The following is a 19,088-nucleotide window of genomic DNA, read 5'->3' as shown; positions in this document are numbered from 1 at the left end:
TAAGGGGGTGTGTACAGTACGTCGGAGGGCAGTAGGAGATCTGCACGCAGGAAGAAGCTCTGTAAAATGCTTTGGGTCTTCAAATGTGTCCTTGAAACAACAACGGAAAAAGGCACTTGCTCTGCCAACCTGGAAACAAAACTACACTCCCCTCCTTTTCAATGCCTCATCTTCATTTTGTCCTCCTTAAAATCACAGCTAACCCTTAAACACAGTTTAATCCCATTACTTCTTAACACATCAAGGGGTGTATTCCAGTAATCCTGCCCTGATCAATAAGTCAGACTGAAGTCAGATTTGTGTGCTCAACAACATGAAGAACATGAAGAGGGTTCTCCTGCAGGCAAGAACAGAAGGAACAGCGCTGCACTGTGAGCTATAACACTCATTCATTCCCAAAAGGAGTCCACAGGAAACCAACACAAAAAGCAGGCCTGCACTGCTAGCAGACATCAGACATCACACATCAGCTTGTCAGTAAGCACCAGGAGACACAGAACTTGGGGAAAGCCAGGAAAATGACAAAAGCAAAATAGTTGAAATGTTTCATATCTAAATTCTAAATTTAAATTCAGCTCAGTTTTAATTCTGCCCACTTCAGAACAGCTGACTGCCCACTGGAAGACTGTCAGATCCATATTCCTGCTTTGCTTCCTGCAGACGCTGATTTCGGATTAATTCCGTGCGGAAGACCACTGTCCTTAATCTGGAGGGGAAGAGGCCAGCTCTGACCACAGCAAAGATGGGCACTGCAGCACCGAGCTGGCACTCTGCAGACATCTTTATTAAGGCAGTTAAAAATGACACAGGATGGCAGTGAAAACTGACAATACTGGGATAGATCCAGTCAGATATCAGAAATTTCAATGTTCACCAGCTGACCAGGGTATAACATGCAAACCCGATAGTGTCTGATCTCCTCCATTGGGCTTCACTGCCCAGCTGTGATGCCAAGCTACACCTCTCACCAGGGCAGGATCTACTGGAGACATCAGTACCACACCGTTCACTGCTCAGCGTGTACGTTATAGATTCTTCGCTTTTGACTTTTTACTATCAGACTAATTCACAAATCTTTAACAAGATGCCCCAAAAGAAAAACAACTTCACCAAGCTTTTTTAAAAAAACCTGTGTTCTCTGAATCCATTCAGAATACATACGAAAGCAAAACAAAAACTGTTTTATATAAATGTTTTACGCACATTATGAAAATATAGACCTAGAAGACTGAAACTGAACTCTTTTCATGTATGTACATGTAAACTTGTTTGCCATGGCTGTGGTATTCCCAACTTATATTTAAACAGACAGGTTTGCTACAAAGAAGTTCGTTTTCTTTTTTAAATACTTAAGTACAGTGTTAGGCCTAGAACCTCATTTACAATTAGAAATAACCTCTTAACGGAAGAACACTAGCAAGGTATAAATTCTTAAGTACAAATCTGGTACATTATCCAGAGGATGTGGTGCTGATGGCTTAAACTCCAAAGCTCATAAATGCGAGTATGTGCATTGAAGCCCTGCCTGCTGGAAGACTGCAGGACTGGGTGGCAGATGTCCATTTACTTTGGAAGGTTATGACTTTCACAGTAACCAGAGAGAGGAAAGAAAGGCGATAACTTAAACAGAGATGACTTTCTCTCTTGCCGGACACAGAAAAAGAAATCTTTAGGTGTAATTTCTGAGGTCAAGTGGTCGGGGAACTTGTGCTGCAATGGGGAGTGCCTCTCTGCTCCTCTCCCTGATGAAGATCACCTGAACTCTGCTCTAGCAGTAGAGAACCTTCTACCTTTCATGCAATTTGAAACTGCAGACCAGCAATTTCACAGCATTAGAGAAGACTCTTTCAGATGACTGCTTTGATTTACAGCAGATAACTTGTAACAATACACCATTTTTACACAGGGAACATATCCATTCCTTCTGCATGAGCAGCCACAGAGGAAGTTCTGAAATCCTTTTCCGTGTTACAATGCTCCTCCCCAAGTAGAGCAATTACGTTTGTAGGCTGTTTGCACAGTTCATTTTACACCCTACTTCCAACCCAGATCACCTGGGGTCTGGCAGGCAGTGAAACAGCGAAGATGTTCCCAACAGTCCCCCCATGTTTCTTGGGCTGTGGGCTCCGGCGGAGTGACAGACTCACACATGACATGTTTACACTGGCACCACCACATCTGGCCAGCAGATGCCCCCCTACTCAAGATCAAAAAAGCACTTAAAAATGACAAAAACAAGAACCTAAAAAAACAGCCACGCTGGGGGAGAAGCAGGCGGTATGCTTCCAGAGGTGCAGTCCTTTCTTTGCAGGATGCCATCCGACTGGGATGCTGTCTCCCCCTGGAAAATCCCTGAGCACTTTCTTTTTTTCTGAGAGCAAAATGTCTACCAGGAGCTGCACTGCTAAGTCCGAAAGGAAGATCGGAGCTGGCGCTGGCGGGGTGTGGAATGCTGGGAGCCCATCGGGATGACTGCTGCCCAGGTACCTTCACCAGGACTGAGTGCCCGCTGGCCACCCTGTCGCACTGCTCATAGGATGGGCTCCACCTCCCAGGAAAGGGGAATCTGGGCATCAGTGCTAACTGTCCTGAACTACGGCTAGTTTTTAACCCTTCAAAGCATCGCCACAGCCACCAAAATCAATTCAGGCACTGTTTGATAACAGGTTTTCATTAAGCAGGAGCAATCAGCCTCTGGGCAAATACCATGGTACCAGCGAGTCCTGGGCAGGTAATTTCACACGTGGCTGGTCTCAATGACGGAAGACTAGTAAGGGCATGGCAGCATGCAGGGGGGAAACAGGCAAGCTGGTCACACTCCACTTTCTGAGCTGCGAGGATGAGAGGACCCCTGTGGATCCCATTAAACCTGTCGACAGCAATCCACTGTCTCCTGTGTATGGCTTTAAAGAGGAGGCTCATCTGCTCTGGAACGCCGAGCCGGGAAGCCTGTTACTGAAGAGTTCTTCACCCCGGTTCTTATGGCTGGATGATAAGGCACTTTCATGGAAATGCAGCATCTGAACCTTCCTCTTTCCAACCCCAGCTGCAAGAAAAAGCCCCAGGAAATACAGAAACAAAACTGTACTTCCTAGCACCATAAAAACCTCTTGTTTACTGGATGTCTCTACACCGAAATGACTCCTGTTTGCACACTGTTTTTAAAAATATTGATACTAGTGTTAAGTTCAGAAAAAAAAACATACAAATAAAAAACAAGAATGGAATCAATGCCCCATATTTTCAGGAAAATCAACACAAAACAAAAAACAACCTTTTACTGCCTGTATAAGTTAGCTGATTATCACCAGTGTGCACTCTTACATGTAGTGTAATGTTTTCCAAATGCAATATGCTGGTACTTCATCACTCTGTACTGTTAGTTCTGCTTCTGTTATTTCACTGTCTCCCCATCTGGAAAACTGATGTAAAAATATAGCTAGAAGCCAGCTAAGCCAGAACTCTTAGATCCCTTTTAACTCAGAAACAGAACGTCTGTTTGTGTGAACGCAAAAAATTCTACCGAAATTCCACATCATTTAGTCATTTTTGGTATAAAAATGAAAATGGAAAGCGCAGATTATTTTTGGCCAATTATTTTCAAATCTTGGAATGTAAATCTAAACATCATTAAAGGAGCTGATGCAGATCTCAACCAGGCACTTCGATAGAGTTTTACCCCACAAATCTTGAGAACGTCAGGGACAAAATGGCTCAGTCCGACTCTTAACGTCCAGACTCTACAATGCCATCACCTTGTTTCAGAACTACAGGGCGTTAAAGAGGGGCCTCACCATGGGGGCAGCACGACCCCTGTGGACAACACTTTGCCATCGAGTCTTGGCCACGTCATCAGCCAGCTGTGGCCAGGATTATGTGTGGCGGCACATAACTGGCAATTCCAAATGCGAAAAAAAATGGAAATAAATAACGATCAAAGCACAAACAACACGAAATGATAAAGAAGCATACTGATCCATGAAGAAGACGGCCTCAGCATTAAAAACAAGTGACCCGGTCTGCTGCCTTCGCACGTGTCCCCTGAATCGGGTTCTCCCTTTCCTGATGTCCAGCTTCCACAGCACAGCCACGGTTCTCCCTGCAGGCACACGGGCAGCTTTCCTACAGGAAAAACAGGGCCTGACGTCCCTGCTGGAGGGAGAAGGGCCCGTGAGGTGGATTGTGTTCTGCTCTGTGCCAGACGGAGGCCTGGTTTCCAGTCTCTGATCCACAGAGCAGGGATCCCTGGGATTGGTGTGGGCAGGGCGGGCTAGATCCAGACGGAGGGTTTCGCCTCCGCTGATTTGCTGTTGCTGTTGCTGCTGCTGCTGCTGCCCCCCCTGTCCCCTGCCCCGGTCTTTTTGGTGCTGTGCCGGGGGCCGCTCCTGGCCCTCCTGTCCCCGTGGCTGCTGGGGATGTTTGGGTGTGGGTGGGGGCCGCGGGGGCCACCGTGGTGGTGCTGGTCGCTGTAGGCCTGGAGGGCCGCCTCCAGACCCTCGTGGACCTCGTGGATCTCCTTCTGCAGGGAGCCGCGGGGCTCGGCAGTCGGGAAGTTGTCCTCGTTGCTGCCGAACTGCTGCTGCTCCTCGTGGGCAATGTTGGCTTTGTTTTGTTTGCAGGCCATCTTGGCGTTGCTGAGGTCGGTGTACTGGATCTGCTCAGGCTTCACCACAATATTGTATCCTGGAGGGGCTGACGGGGCATTCCAGGTGAAAGGGTAGCTGCTGTACCCTCCAGGGGCCGCTTCCGTCTCTGCCACCCCTGTGCCCCCTGCCCCGACGGAGCTCATCTGGTACTCGTCCTCCTCGGGAGGGGACTGCCTGCTGCGCAGGATGTCACACATGCTGCCGAACCCCAAATGGAGCATCTCCCAGACGTTGAGGGTCAAGCAGAGACCGGTGACGCCGTACATGATGCGCAGGAAGATGGACTTCTCGGTGGGCCGTGAAACGAAGCAGTCCACTTTGTGCGGGCAGGGCTTGCTGTTGCACTGGAAGACCGGCTGAACCGCAAACCCGTAGAGGAGGCACTGCCCGGCCAGGAAGCCCACCTCCAGCGCTGTGCGTGTCAGCAGCTGCAGCACATAGATCTTCATCAGCCCGTCCTCTTTAATGCGATGCCGCCCGTCGTGCCGGGTCTTGGCCTTCCCCCGCGGCGTGGCCTCGCTGCGGCTCTCCATTTCGGGCTCCTCGTAGATCATGGGATCCTCTTCGTGGTCGTCCTCTGCCTCCTCGATGCCACGGTGCTGCCTCCTTCCCAGGAACATCTTGCCCCGCGGCTTCCTGGAGCCAAACCCGCCGCCGCCCGCCGCCCCCTTCCCCTCCTCCAGCCGGGCAATCTTGTTGATGGCGTAGCAGAGGTACAGCAGGGAGGGCGTGGACACCACGATGATCTGGAACACCCAGAAGCGGACGTGGGACAGGGGCGCGAAGGCATCGTAGCAGACGTTCTCGCAGCCCGGCTGGCCCGTGTTGCAGACGAACTTGCTCTGCTCGTCGTAGTAGATGGACTCGCCGCCCACGGCCGTCAGCACGATGCGGAAGACGATGAGCACAGTGAGCCACAGCTTGCCCACGAAGGTGGAGTGGTTGTGGATCTCCTCCAGCAGCCGTGTCAGGAAGCTCCAGCTCATGGCGGCGGCTGCAGCGGGCCCGGGGAGGGACGCGCTCCCTCGGCGACCCTGCGGGACAGACAGCGGACGGTCACGCTTCCGCGCTAATGCGTTACGACTCATCCTCGCCGGATTCTGCTCTCCCACGCCAATGAAACATGGTCAAATGCCATATTCTGCTCCCACAAATCAACAATCGACAGCAACCTCTTCAAGGAACGAAGCCCACACCTCCCCCGTAATTATGGGTGTACTCCCCCGTGTTTATAAATAGATGATTTCACCACTATGAAAGGATTGGCAAAGAGTCACAAAGGGGATTTGAATACAGCATAAACTGTGCAAGAGATTCTCAATAAATGTTTGTGTATCATCATGTACCACGTGAGGCTATCAGGTTTACAACAGAAAAACACATTGGAGAATTCTGCAGAATTTAGTAGAACTATGATACATCAGGGAAAAGCATCTGTCACAAACGAGTCTCTACTAAAATTTTCCAAGCGGCGATTTTTCTAAGCACGTCTTCAGACACGTACAACCTCCATCATGACATAACAACAAGAACAACACAGACATGATGAAAAAAACTAATGAAAAGTGTTGTCTTTGTATATACAGAGTTACATTGATAAATATCTCGGGTTTATTAGGCTGATTTGTTTATGAAATAATTTAAAAGAGCTAAACATCAGAGTTTGCAGGGGAACTGCTGTTCCAGGGTAATATTCAAGCATTTTTGAAGGAGTTAATCCAACGTCGACAGATTAGTAGCAGTTTCAGCTGCGGGCAGTGAGAGTTCAGAGGGTTACCTTGGGCTGGCAGCAGGGGGAGCTGCGCTCTCTGGAACACGTCTCACGCGAATGGCTTTCCTTTCAATTCCTCTCCGCTCTCTCCTCCTTCGGGGTTGTTCTGGTGCTGCAGAGAAACATGTGGAATTTGCTGAACAACAGGAAGTGGGCATTCGTTTGCAGTAAAAACAGATGTTTTTAATTAAAAGAATAAATTAAGAGAGGGAAGAACACAGAACGAAGCCCATTTTGCAGCCCCTTTGGGTCTTGTTGTGGTTTGAGCTGCAGTACAGTCATAAAAGAGCACTGGCATAGTCAACTGGGCCCTAAGAATGGGGGAAGCATTTATTTACTTAATGACTTACACATATCGTTAATTATCAACGCCATTTTCTCTTGGTTTTCTCCTGCAAGCACTAATTAACGTGTTTCTCTCTTCTCTTTTCAGCATGGAATAAACCTATTACTTGTTCCTACAGGTAATTACTGATGGTTTTACATACACTCACTCCAAGCTCCAGCGTGTTTTAGGGAATTGGAACTGGTGTTATCAAGAGGGACAGTTTTACACTGGAGCACAACCATTCAAGAAAGAACCAACTAGCACAAAGGAGAAAAGAAATGGGGACACGTGGACAAGGTTTATTTTTCACTCATGAGTGCGATCTGTTTGCTTCACCGTTTACTGGGGCATGACAGTATGAGACACCGATCAAGCAAGTACATGAGGAAGTTCACAAAGAGATGAAGACGCTTACATTATCTAACTCATTTGGTCCTTAGTAGCTAATTGACCCGAGATCAAATCCAGCCATTTCTTGAAAGGAGGAATGGCTCAACAACATAGTTGGACAGCTTGTTCCAGACCCCAAACATACTTTGTGTAAAACAGGGACTTGTGTTCCCTGTTAAATGCACTCCTCTCAGCGTCTCTTTGAGCCCTCCGATTCATTTCTCTCAGATCATTCTGAACAAGTCCACAGGATTGACTTCTGTCACTGTCTTTTTTTAACACTTGTATATGGTCTCCTTGTAGTCTTCTCTGTTCAAGACAAAAAAGGTACAGTTCATTCATCCTGTCAGTGTAGAGCATTCTCTTAAGTCACAGAATTCACGCTTTTGCAATTCTCTGGACAGATTCCAGGACTACAATGTTTTTGTAACTTGGTGACCAAAACTGAAGACAATAAAAAGGTCTTACTAGTGCATTGTACAACTTGCCCTGGGTTTCAATTCTTTGCCCTGAGAACCCATCATCTACCCCTTAGTCAACCTGCAGTGGTTCAATCAGTGATTAGGACTGAGAACAGAAAACACTTCTTTATACAACAGGTGATGGGTGACTGCAAAAAAGCCACTCAATCAGTTTTTAGAGTTAATTGCATTCTTCAAGCAACCCAACTTAAAATCCACTGAAGATTTGATTTGTCCAACATTTTGCTCCAACCACACACCAGAGTCAGGGCACTCAGGCACAAACCCGCTATCACAAGAACAGGATGCAAGATAATTCTCGGGTGATGCATCTCTAGCCTGACGTGAAACACTACGCATTGACAAATCCTTTTCCAGAGCTCCCCTCGAGAGGCAGAGAGCCTTCCAGGCTCGGCTCACCCCAGCTGGGAAACTGTGTTGTTGGCACGGGAGGCAGCAGCTAGTGGAGGATAAGTTCTTCTAAGTGAGCGGTTTTTCCCAGCAGGGCGAATGCCAGTGCGCTGGAGCAGAAGATCACAATGTGGTGCTCTCCTCTCCCGGCCAGAGGAACCGAGAGGCAGGGACCCTCGATTAACCTGCGCGGTGAAGCGGAAGGCACACGTCTCCCACCAGCCCCAGAGGGGCACCGTCATGTCAGACCCTCCCAGGGCTCAAAGACTGAAGCAGACCTGCCAGCTCCAACTTCCATTGCTGATCCTAACGAATTGACGGTATCGAGAACTTTGTGAATCAGTGCTAAGTCGTGAACTTTTTGAAAGTACTGTATGGCCGCCACGTTACTGCAAACCGCTGATCTGGCCGCAGGCAAAATGCGACGTGATGCGGCCCTTTCTGCTCACTAGACACTGTAAGCTAATGAGAAACAATGGTCTCCTGCAGTAACAACTTTAATCACTATAAGTCTTTTAGTTGGTTGCCAGGTTGCTTTATTTTTGCAATACTTAAAAATATCTAAAAAACATGTAGCCTTGAATGTTTCAGTTTCATGAAAATATTTACTATTAATATAGTGGTCCAATTCGCTAGCCTTAGCAAGTTTACAATGTAATTGGCTGCTTTTGTGTCACTCGGGGTTTTGCTGCCTCGTTCTGAATCGCAACGACAGCAATATGGCGCTACCCTCACATCCACATCGAAACGGTGTCTCTTTTGTGTTGTAAATTGTTGTAACGTTACCATGTGCGTGGTAGTTTCACTGTGGTTTGAAATGCACTCATCAACGCCGCATTGGAAAAATAACATTGTACTGTAGCTCCCCGTTATTAAAATTAAAATTTAGAACAAGCCATTCACTTTAGTTCCATCAGCGGTAACTCCACGTCTGATTAAGACAATACACTGCACGTGAGCAACACCTGGATTGTTCTGAACAGATCCGCTGTAGAGAACAATGTTTAGTTGCACGGGGGCCCAGGGAGACAGGCTTGGTGTAGCCTGACTGAGGCCTGAGGCTTGGTGTGACAGCCGCCCATAGAGGCTCAGACAGAAGCCTGACGGGGTGAAACATGAACACGGCCTGACTGGAGCTCGTGTGACGTGGAGTGGGGAGCAGGGTCAGTGTGTTGGCTGAGCAGGAACAAGCAGAGGCTGATTCCACAGGCAGTCCTGCTCAGGAGAAGGGCGGCCGAGCAGTGAGAATCGGAGATCTTTCCCATTTGTGTCTTTTTAGTTTCCAGGAGTCCTAATCCCTGCTGATGCCAGAAAGACATGAGCAGCCAAGATTATTCTCAAACGTCTAGGTTATATGAGGATTTCTCCTAAATATTGCAAAGAAACCAACAACCAATCAATGATAGACAATTTCTTTGCAATAAAGTTGTTTAGAAACTGTCATAAAAAAGCAGAAAGAACAGTAAACTGAAGACATTCAAGAGCCTGGGTCTGCCTGCTCTGCACTGCTGACAGCACATCTGACCAATTAAAGAATGGTCTAATGATGCCAGGACAGTTTTCAAAACAGGTCAATCTTATTAAAGAGATTTCCTGATGTCACATTAAACACTGACATGAACAGCATCAATATAGCTGTTGTCACAGACCACAATACAATATATCAGAAGGCCAACAAAAAATCGCATCATTCATTACTGGTCTGTCCTGTGCATTCACAGTTACTGGAAATCCCTGCTGGGTGCGTGATGATTACATGGGTTTGTAACTCAGCCATATTTGTACAGTGCAATATATTGGATGTTTTACATTAAGTCTTATTGTCTAAAGTCAGACCCATTTAGATTCATCGTTAGCTGGACTGAACCTAATTATTGAAATTGCAGTTTATACAATTTATTGCCTGAGTATTTATTTTTGTCAGTGTGTTGGGCTGAAAGTGCAAACATGCTGACTGAAGCAGTGTTTGTCTTTCGTATGACATCATGGTGTAGGGTCTTTCTGTTAGCAAGAATTTCAAGCAGTGATAATGGAGGGGGGATCAATTGATCTTCAAATACAGTGTCAAGCATGTTTACGGTTCTCATCTAATTAAAATTGTTTTTAAAGAGATAGATGACCACATTCACAAAGAGAAGGCAATTTAATGAGCAAACAACTTTGGCCAAATTAGGGCAACATCCAGTGCTAATAAATATACAGAACAGGGCAGTAAAATATTGATTACAGCTCAAAAGCAGTGAGCAGACCTCCTGGAAGCACAAGGCCCTGCTGAGCCCAGAGAAGAGCCCCTGGTCCTGAAGTTCACTGACAGCAGACAGCCTCAGGAAAGCACAGCTACAACAGCACAACAGAAAGTCAACCAAATTACAGTACAAGTCAAACAGTACCTCACCCACTGGAACACGCACACAAACTGGATACTAGCTGATTATCTTACAAAAGTAAGAGACAACAAGGAAGAACAGACCCTGACAAAGTACATTCTCAGTGACCACATCACAGGCAGAGAAACTGGATGACGCAGGCAGACCAGGCTGTCCAGAGAGGACAGGAAATGCTCCCACTGTCATCAGGAAAATGCAAACACAGAGATGTACTGTAAGCAGAGATTCAGCTGCACTGTAAGAAATACTCTGGGATTCAACAAACATTCTTTCCTTATATTAACAAATCTATTCCCAGAATTCTTACAACTGTCAGTATCAGACCAGCATCTGATCTTACCGGGCTTAAGAAACTCAATAGAGCTGTAGTCCCATATGTGATCTCCCGTCACAGCCTGAGGAACAAGCAGAGAACCTGTCCCTCAATAAAGTTTTATGTGATGTACATAAATGTCCAATACATTTGCACTGTAAATGTTGTGTTATTTGGATCTTGTTTGGCAAAACTGTAATTCCTCGGTCATACCAATATATACCTTTGAATCTGATTTAATAAGCTTGTAGACTTTGGGTAAATTATTTTTTTGGCCTTGTTTCATAGTCACACAATTCAGCTGTATACTGTAGTACTGTAGGTACTATTTGTATAGCCAGTCTCAAGAAAATATTGAGCAAGTCGCTGAAATACAGACTCTTAAAGGTGAATTCTTAGTTTTGGTTTTATCGCTCACTGATGAGCTTTAGGGAGCAACAGACAGCGTTATTAATTTAAGATCTCTCAGGATATCCAAGAGCAGAGCCAGGAGAGCACAAAGCTGAGAATTCACCTCGGAGAGCTGCAGGTCCCACATGTCACAGGTGCAGCAACTCCTCAGGCGACCCTAAAGCTGGCATGTTCCTGCCAGGTCTACTGCTGTCCAGGCTGAGTTTCCTCGGTCCGAGCCCTGGGCTGCAGAGCCCAGCTGCAGGACCCGGAGCACCGGCGCTGGGACTGGCGCTGGCCCAGAGCAGCCCGCCCCTGCCACAGCTGCAGCAGCTGGAGCAGAAATCCCGCCAAGCGCGTAAGAAGAACCAGCGCATCTCCATCACCGGCGACTGCGATGGGCACCCATGCGCGCAACGCCAGCGAAGGAATGAAAGGATGAAATATTCCTTCACCGGCAGTGCCCCACAGCCGGACAGGGGTGCCTGGGAGCGTGCCACTGGCTGGAGGACACTCACAGCCTCCAAAATCACTGAGCCTCCAAAGAGTCAAGCAAACAGGGTTTTGTACTTTTGCAACAAGGGCTGGGAAAAGGAATTATTCTGAATAAAGCAGTGTGTGAGAGCTGTGTCAGTCCCCCAGCAGTGTGTCTGAGCTGTGTCAGTCCCCCAGCAGTGTGTGAGAGTTGTGCCAGTCCCCCAGCAGTGAGCTTCCTGCTGGGGTCCCTGGCGTTCGGGGTGCTGGGTTCCCCAGGCGTCCAGACGTTCAGCCCTGGAGCTGCTTCATGTCTGTCGCCTTGAGGCGTGCTGTGGGAATGTTCTGGCCAGGTCAAGGTGTCCACCTCCTGGAATCCGCGTGATTCCCAGCGTGGTTCTGTCTCCGAGCCCACTGGGCATCAGGCATCAGTGTCCTAGTGCGCCCCTGGCCCTGGAGACTCTCTCCTGCTTCTCCTCCAGAGGCTCTACCCGGACAGCGCCTCCTGCAGGCTTCACTGTGCTCAGCAAGAGCCGCACTAACCCTGCCCATGTGCAGAAATGTCTGCAGGCACTTCATTTGAAACTTGGTCTTGGCAGCTGAGGCTGAGCTGCTGAGAAAAACATCTTGCTTAGGTTAGGCCCATTAGTCAAACATTTCTCAGCACTGTCCAAACAGAACCCTCACACACAGGGCCATGTGCTACTGCTGCCATCATGTACAGATAAATAGTGTTTAATAAGAGTGTCTAACTGACCACAGATCAGTGTTTCTCAGACGGACTGTCTTCTCTTCTGTTTCATCAGCGTAATGCTTAGGGAAATGTCAACAGTTAGGAATTGTCAGTGTTACTATAAAAGGGCTGAAGGGAAGGGGTTATTATTAGTAGTACTTGTGCAAAGGAATCACAATCCCACTCCACAGCAGTAAACCCGTTTTGTGTTTTGGAAGATACAGGTTCTTAAAGCTCAACTGATGAACCCCAAAGCTGTTTTTCTCTCTAAATCTGTATATAGCTGTTTTTACAACAAGGTCAAACACCTGCAATATCGATCATCCTGAAATGTAATGAAATAGAAGTCTTACTCAATTTCCTAAGAAATATAATATAATATAATATTAATAAGACTTGTGCTCTCTAACTATAGAGAACAAAATGTTGCTAAAGACTCTAGATTGCACAATATACAGTTCAAACTGTCTGGGTTTTCTCCCTGTGCAGCAGATATTCCCTATAAACAACACAGGAAGGTTACACTAAAGTGCACAATTGAAAAGCAGTTTGGTGTGAACAAGCTCCAATACCATTACCTCTGGCAGTGAAGCACTGTCAAGCTAAGGTGTGGCTTTCTGAGACTAATGGAGGGTTCCCATTAATCAGTTGTTTCTTTCATACTTTTAAAAAGCACTTAGATGATGACTTGTTTAGGCTTTAACAGGTGTTCTAAGGATCTGTTATACTTCATGATTTAAAATGTCCTAGAATACTGAAAGCAGTTGAAACACTGCAGGATCTTAAAGCAGAGAAATGGGAGTCCTGTGCTTTCAGCATGTTATTCCAGGCAAACACTGGCTTCTTCTGGCCTAATTCCAGACGTGTGACCCTCTCAGAAGGGAAGTTCAGATACCAGATTAATGTATCTTTCACAAGCAGGACTGCAAAGCCCAGCCACACAAAACAGCCACATCATAGTGGTTTGACCCCTATCAGTGTTTTAATGACTTTAAGGTCCTTTTGTAATTAATATTAACAAAAAAGAAAAGCAGTACAATTTATACCACTTTCAATTTATCTACCCGTGCAAATGTCCTCCAAATGAGGAATGTAAAAGAACGTATTTCCCCCTGCAAAACTACTGTTTATGATAAATTTATGAATAAACATGCATAGCACAATCACAGCAATTCATCCTAAAGCAAACAGAAGAGGTTAATTTGGTATACGCTGGTATTTAGGAAAAAATGAGATTCCACGTTGGCCTTGATGTCTGGAATGGAAATCCTGAATAACAAAGCTCAGAGGGACTGATCTATATCTCCGGGCTGCAATGTGAGACAAACACAAAAAAGATCCTGTTTTGTGATAATTTGTTCCAGTCATGAATGCTTTATGTCTGGGATGTATGGTTTGAACAGACAGCAGTTCTTCTGCTGTGCACTGTAGAGGAGCACTGCTTAACAGGATTTAGTCTGTTTGTTTTAATAATTTAAGAGCAATTAATCCTTTATCAGAAAATTGCTATTTATACTATGCTTTGTGTTTGAGATTAAAACACAGTGCTGAAACTGGAAATAAAGACAAAGTGTTGAGCTGTTAAATTCTGATGTTAGAGAATACTGAACTAAAAGAATTTGAGAAACATGTCATAATCTGTACAGAACAAATTAGTGTCATACTGTACATTGTATGCTCTACATAATAAAATAACACATCCTTTCTGAACGCAAGGTTACCTTTTTACCTATAGACACACTGAGCACTCCTCCATATCGATAATGGTAAGAAGGTGTGTGTGTCAGTGATGGGGAGACACTGGAGAGGAGGTGTGTGTGTTTGTCAGTGATGGGGAGACACTGGAGAGGAGGAGGTGTGTGTGTGTGTGTGCATGCGTGTGTCAGTGATGGGGAGACACTGGAGAGGAGGTGTGTGTGTTTGTCAGTGATGGGGAGACACTGGAGAGGAGGTGTGTGTGTTTGTCAGTGATGGGGAGACAGTGGAGAGGAGGAGGTGTGTGTGTGTGTGCGTGCGTGTGTCAGTGATGGGGAGACAGTGGAGAGGAGGAGGTGTGTGTGTGTGTGCGTGCGTGTGTCAGTGATGGGGAGACACTGGAGAGGAGGAGGTGTGTGTGTGTGTGTGCATGCGTGTGTCAGTGATGGGGAGACACTGGAGAGGAGGTGTGTGTGTGTGTGCGTGCGTGTTTCTCAGTGATGGAGAGAGAGTGGAGAGGAGGTGTGAGGAGGGTTAGAGTTAGATATCATAGCGTTAAGATGAAAAGCGCCAGTAGTTCTGAGTGCAGCTGTACTTGCTTTAAGCAGAGGCACGGGAGTGGGGAGGAACGGTGAGCCTGCTCTGCGTGGCTGTGAAGACTTGCGCTGTACAGTGCAGGCCTGTCACTCACCCAGGCTCTGACAAAGTCTAATTTTGGTAAATCAGTTTCGACCTTCAGGCCTTTCACTGAAATTGAATGTATTATTTAATAACATCAAATCATCCACCACCCTCAGGCTGTTAAAAAAAGAAGACAACAGGCCTCCTGCTAGGGTGCATACAGTGAAGCTACCATTTGAGAACAGAGTGACACATGAACCAGAGGACACAAGTGGAAACTGTGGAAGGGTATTTAAAACCGAGAACAGCAGGCAGTGCTGTACACAAAGGGTTGGGGGAGTGTGGAACAAGCTGTCCAGGTATCTTGTTGAAACAGACACCCTGGTTTCTTTTAAAAAATGATTCGATGAGATCCTACTGCCTGATGGGCTACTTTAGCCCTCATTTGCAACCTTGTATTCCTATTTATTTCATAATCTGCAAAGCACAACAGGCAGAGAGCAGAAAGGACTCACCCAGGTGATCCTACCACTGCCCTGTCCATGTAGCTACTAGAGAGAAAGAGTGTGGCGAAACACAGGTAGCAGCAGGTTTGGACACGGAAAAATAAGGGATGTTTCCCAGTGTTATTTTCTGAAGACGACAAAAAGACATTAAAAGATCTGATTCATTCAGTCACGTCCTTCCAGCATTAGTATTTCAAGTCTTCCTAAAATGGAAATGCTAAGTTTGCTCCTTGCATGGATTCCTCAATGTGCTGTGTTGTAATCTTGTGGAAGAGTGAAGATGAGCCTGTATCACTGCAGCTCATGAGTGAATCAGTCCATTCAACATTAGAGATCTGTCCTCATTACTGGAATGACACCTTGGGGAAATAGTACTAACTATAAGTAAGGAACACTGGCAAACCCGTCTATGTTTTGCATCAATAGTTAATTTAGCATGCTATGTTAAGTTTTAAAAACAGAGCTCAAGTCATCCAATTACATACAAGTACCAGGTGCTCAGGGTTTTTGCAATGAGTTAAAACTGCCAAAACTAGCTTAGAACCTGCACAAATAGCCACTGATCAGGAAACTACAGTATATTAATTACTGCAGGAGGAGTGAAAGACATGACCCTGGTCCTCTTGTGTAACGAAGCCTCCCAGGCCGTTATCCGCACGACTGAAGACCGACTGAACGTCGGTGAAAGATGTTGCCTGGGTGAGCAAATGACACACGTTAATGATATTGGTAGAAATACCCTTTCTGTTACAGACCTCCACGAAGTGATTGATTTCAGAGCAATACGTTGTCCTTCCAAATATAGCTTGCTTTTCAAAGCGAGGCAGATTTAGTGTTAAGTAAACGCCTCTCAGTGTCAGTTAGAAAGCCCAACAATGTCAGGATATCAGAACATCTTCTCAGGAGGAACATTAGTAAACAAGTGTCCTTCCAAGCAAACTGTACCACCTCCCCTGCAGATGAGGCTGGGGGCTGCACTGCAGTGATGAGTGAAGTGAAATGAGTCTCCTACTATACGCAAAGTGCTTGGGGATCGTTTCTAATGACAAGCTTGACATAATTAACATAATTAATTATTACTAATTAGAACCCAGCACTTCCTGTGAGATCTGCTGAATCAGGCTTTCTCCACCTGCTAAAGAGCGGAGCGCACCAGAGTGAACGACAGCCTTCTTGTGTGCAACATTACAGATTCTGCAACTGGTGGCTTTTTATTAGAACTACTTCCACCAAAGCCTTTCAGGCCTGATTTAGTTTTACTGTTAGTTTTATGGAGCCAATTCACTGTGCTTTTTTATTTTATTCCAGTTATGTGTATTATGAGTGCACTACCATACGAAGAGGACTTACAAATTAAATCTATTACTATTAAACTGGTTTAAGGTTTAAGGAAGGTTTGCTTTCAGGCAATACTGGGCCAGTGGAGTTTCCTCTTGTCCTGCAGCTGTTAAGGGTGTTTTATATCAGCCTGTCAAGCTCAGTGTGTGCCAGCCTGTCTTCCTTCCATTAAACAAAGGTATAATTCATATCCTCTGCCCGGCTGCTCGATATGAATCATGCAGAGATGAGTTTTGTGTTGCTCTGCTGGCTCTAGTAATGAGGGGGTCAATGTAAACTAGCGTGAGACACGCCACGCGGGAGAGACTTAATAAGATCCAGCCTCATGCTGCTGCAAATGGGCAGTGCTGCTGTGCTTGTTTTGAATTGGACTGTCAGGTGCCCTTAACATTCTTTGCTTTGATTTACAGCAGCGGTTTGGCCTTTCCCATGCTGACCTGCGGGAACAATGGCAAAAACACCATTCTTCACCGTTCCAGCTGACAGCACACACGCCAGCCCACCGCCCGTGCCAGCGAGGTAGAGAAACACACGCCTGCGTTCAGGCATTCGGTCTGGGTGGGATCAGTCACTTCACGCCAAGGCTACAAGGTGTTTTACTGTACTGTACTCTGATGTGTATTTTCTTCTGAATAAAAACAGATGACGTTCTGCTTGGTGTATTTAACACTGGCACGCGTACAGTACTTTAAGTCTTTGCCCCCCATTGCATTAAGAGTGAACACGTGTCAGACAACGTTTGATGAACAGCCCACTACCATACAGTTCCGCTGAGATAAGAATAATGATCGATCTGATTCCCACTGCACAAGATCTCAAAACTCAGATTTAGGACATGCATTCAAGTTCATTTTATACTCATTACTCCAGAACTAAACCACATTGAGCTCATGTCTGCTGAGATAAAGAGGACACTGCACAAGTTGAACTTCTGGGGTCAACACTTCTGCAGCGTGCACAACAAACAACAAGAATACTGATCTTTAGAACTGCTATGGTCAGGTCTGCATCACAACTACTTGTCATAGTAAATAAGACAAGCGCAGCTTTCAGAATTAGAACAAAGCTATTTCAGAAACCAATCTACCATCCGTCATTTCACTTACAGTACAAAACATTTCCACAGCTTGAAATCTCACAGGGGACGTTTCCTGAACAGCTAATGAAACGAGCACTTGAGGGTCATGTGGGACACTGGCACAATTTTTACAAAATCAAGTCAATGCAAAGCATGAAATGGAAGCCTGTGCCAAGGGTTATATGTGAATGCATCCTGGGGGATCTGTCCGTTATCAGCTGCGCCCCAGCCTGCGTGCCCCGAGCGGGGCTCAGAGAGATGGGGGGGCAGCCAGCCCCCGCGACAGAGACCTGACCTTGACAGATGCGACGCAGCAGGAATATATATCACACCAAAATAAAAAAACAGCCCAGGCCACACCATGCATTGCAGAACTGGGAGAAGTGCGCTTATCAGTGTCAAAAACGAAAGTGGAAGAAATATGAGCACCTGTCACTGAACAGCGTAGGGCATTCAGAGGATGAAATTAGCACACAGCAAGAGCAGGGAATTCATCTGACTGATGACCTTTTGTTTATTAAAAGGAAACAAGAGGGACATCTAAAACACAGTGCTCACCCTGTATTCCGAATGCTCAAAGACTGGACTGTACAGCATGTAAGAGCCTATTTCACAGCACTGTGCAGAGAAACCTAGAGGACTGAGGGTCTCTGTGTTTTGTGAACAGTGATCACTGCAGCACAGCACAGAACCAGAAGGAGGAAGGGACACATTCCACTCTCCACTGGAGAATAATGGTCACTATATTCTGATGGGAATAAAGACTACGATTTTTAAAAATTGTTTAATATAGGAATTTAAGATACAACATGCCAGTTTTGTAGAAAAAAGACACTGGCCTGGTCTCCAAGGTAGGACACCATGAGCAGTGGAGTGTGGAAGATAATTAACTGGTTCGCTCTGCTGTTCCCCTGTGTCTTTCCCACATGGCGCAGTTCTCCATCACTGCTCCCTGCGCCAGGCCAGCAAGTGCTCCAGGTCTCTGAGCGAGTCAATTAAAAACACTAAACTGAGTAATTAGTGGTTCCCGTGTGACTCCACAGGCAAAGACACTCTGGTGGAGCTAGGCAGCACCCTGGGGTGGCAGTGTTGCGGAGCTGGATGAGCGCCACTGGGGGGGGGTTGCGGGGTGTACAAGTCCGCAGTGAAGTCGCACACTCTGGAGTGAGCACCCCGAGATGTACAGAACAGGCTGACAAGCACAGTCCTCACACGAGGGCTCTGCACGGACACGAGAGGTGGAACAGTGAAAGGGGTCGAACAAGTGCAGGGCTCCTGGCTTTCCTCACCTGTGGCATTCAGACGGAACCCCTGAATGAGGCACTGGAGGAATGGAACTTTGCCATCCTGTTACCTCATAAAAAGCAACTGAACTGCAGTATTACTGGATCAGTTAAAACAACGCTTCTGCAGTCATAGCAGAGCCATATCAAGCTGAATCCTACCCAGAAGCAAGGATGGAACAGAGAGCAAAGGACTGCTTCCCCCCAGGACAGGGCACTGGTCCATCAGGCTGTGGAGAAAGTGACTTTAGCACAGCTGATGA

General features: G+C 46.4%; 1 protein-coding gene across 4 annotated transcripts in view; it reads right to left on the bottom strand.

The window, feature by feature from the left end:
• Positions 1 to 334: 334 nt before the first annotated feature.
• Positions 335 to 19,088, bottom strand: part of gjc1 (gap junction protein gamma 1) — a 28,939-nt gene continuing 10,185 nt past the window's right edge. For 3 of the 4 annotated variants that reach the window (XM_088623247.1, XM_088623248.1, XM_088623249.1), the window contains exons 2-3: positions 6,424 to 6,529; positions 335 to 5,680 (exon numbers count right to left, since the gene is read on the bottom strand). In XM_088623247.1, coding sequence (XP_088479373.1) covers positions 4,271 to 5,632 — 1,362 coding nt within the window. In that variant the 5' untranslated portion in view covers positions 5,633 to 5,680; positions 6,424 to 6,529 and the 3' untranslated portion in view covers positions 335 to 4,270. The remainder of the gene's footprint in view (positions 5,681 to 6,423; positions 6,530 to 19,088) is intronic. The other variant, XR_015931019.1, reaches the window with a different exon arrangement.

The sequence above is a fragment of the Lepisosteus platostomus genome, chromosome 28 (assembly GCF_059453375.1).
Source record: "Lepisosteus platostomus isolate fLepPlt1 chromosome 28, fLepPlt1.hap1, whole genome shotgun sequence".
NCBI lineage: Eukaryota > Metazoa > Chordata > Actinopteri > Semionotiformes > Lepisosteidae > Lepisosteus > Lepisosteus platostomus.
Note: the sequence above shows the minus strand (reverse complement) of the source record. Positions and strands in the feature narration are given on the sequence as shown.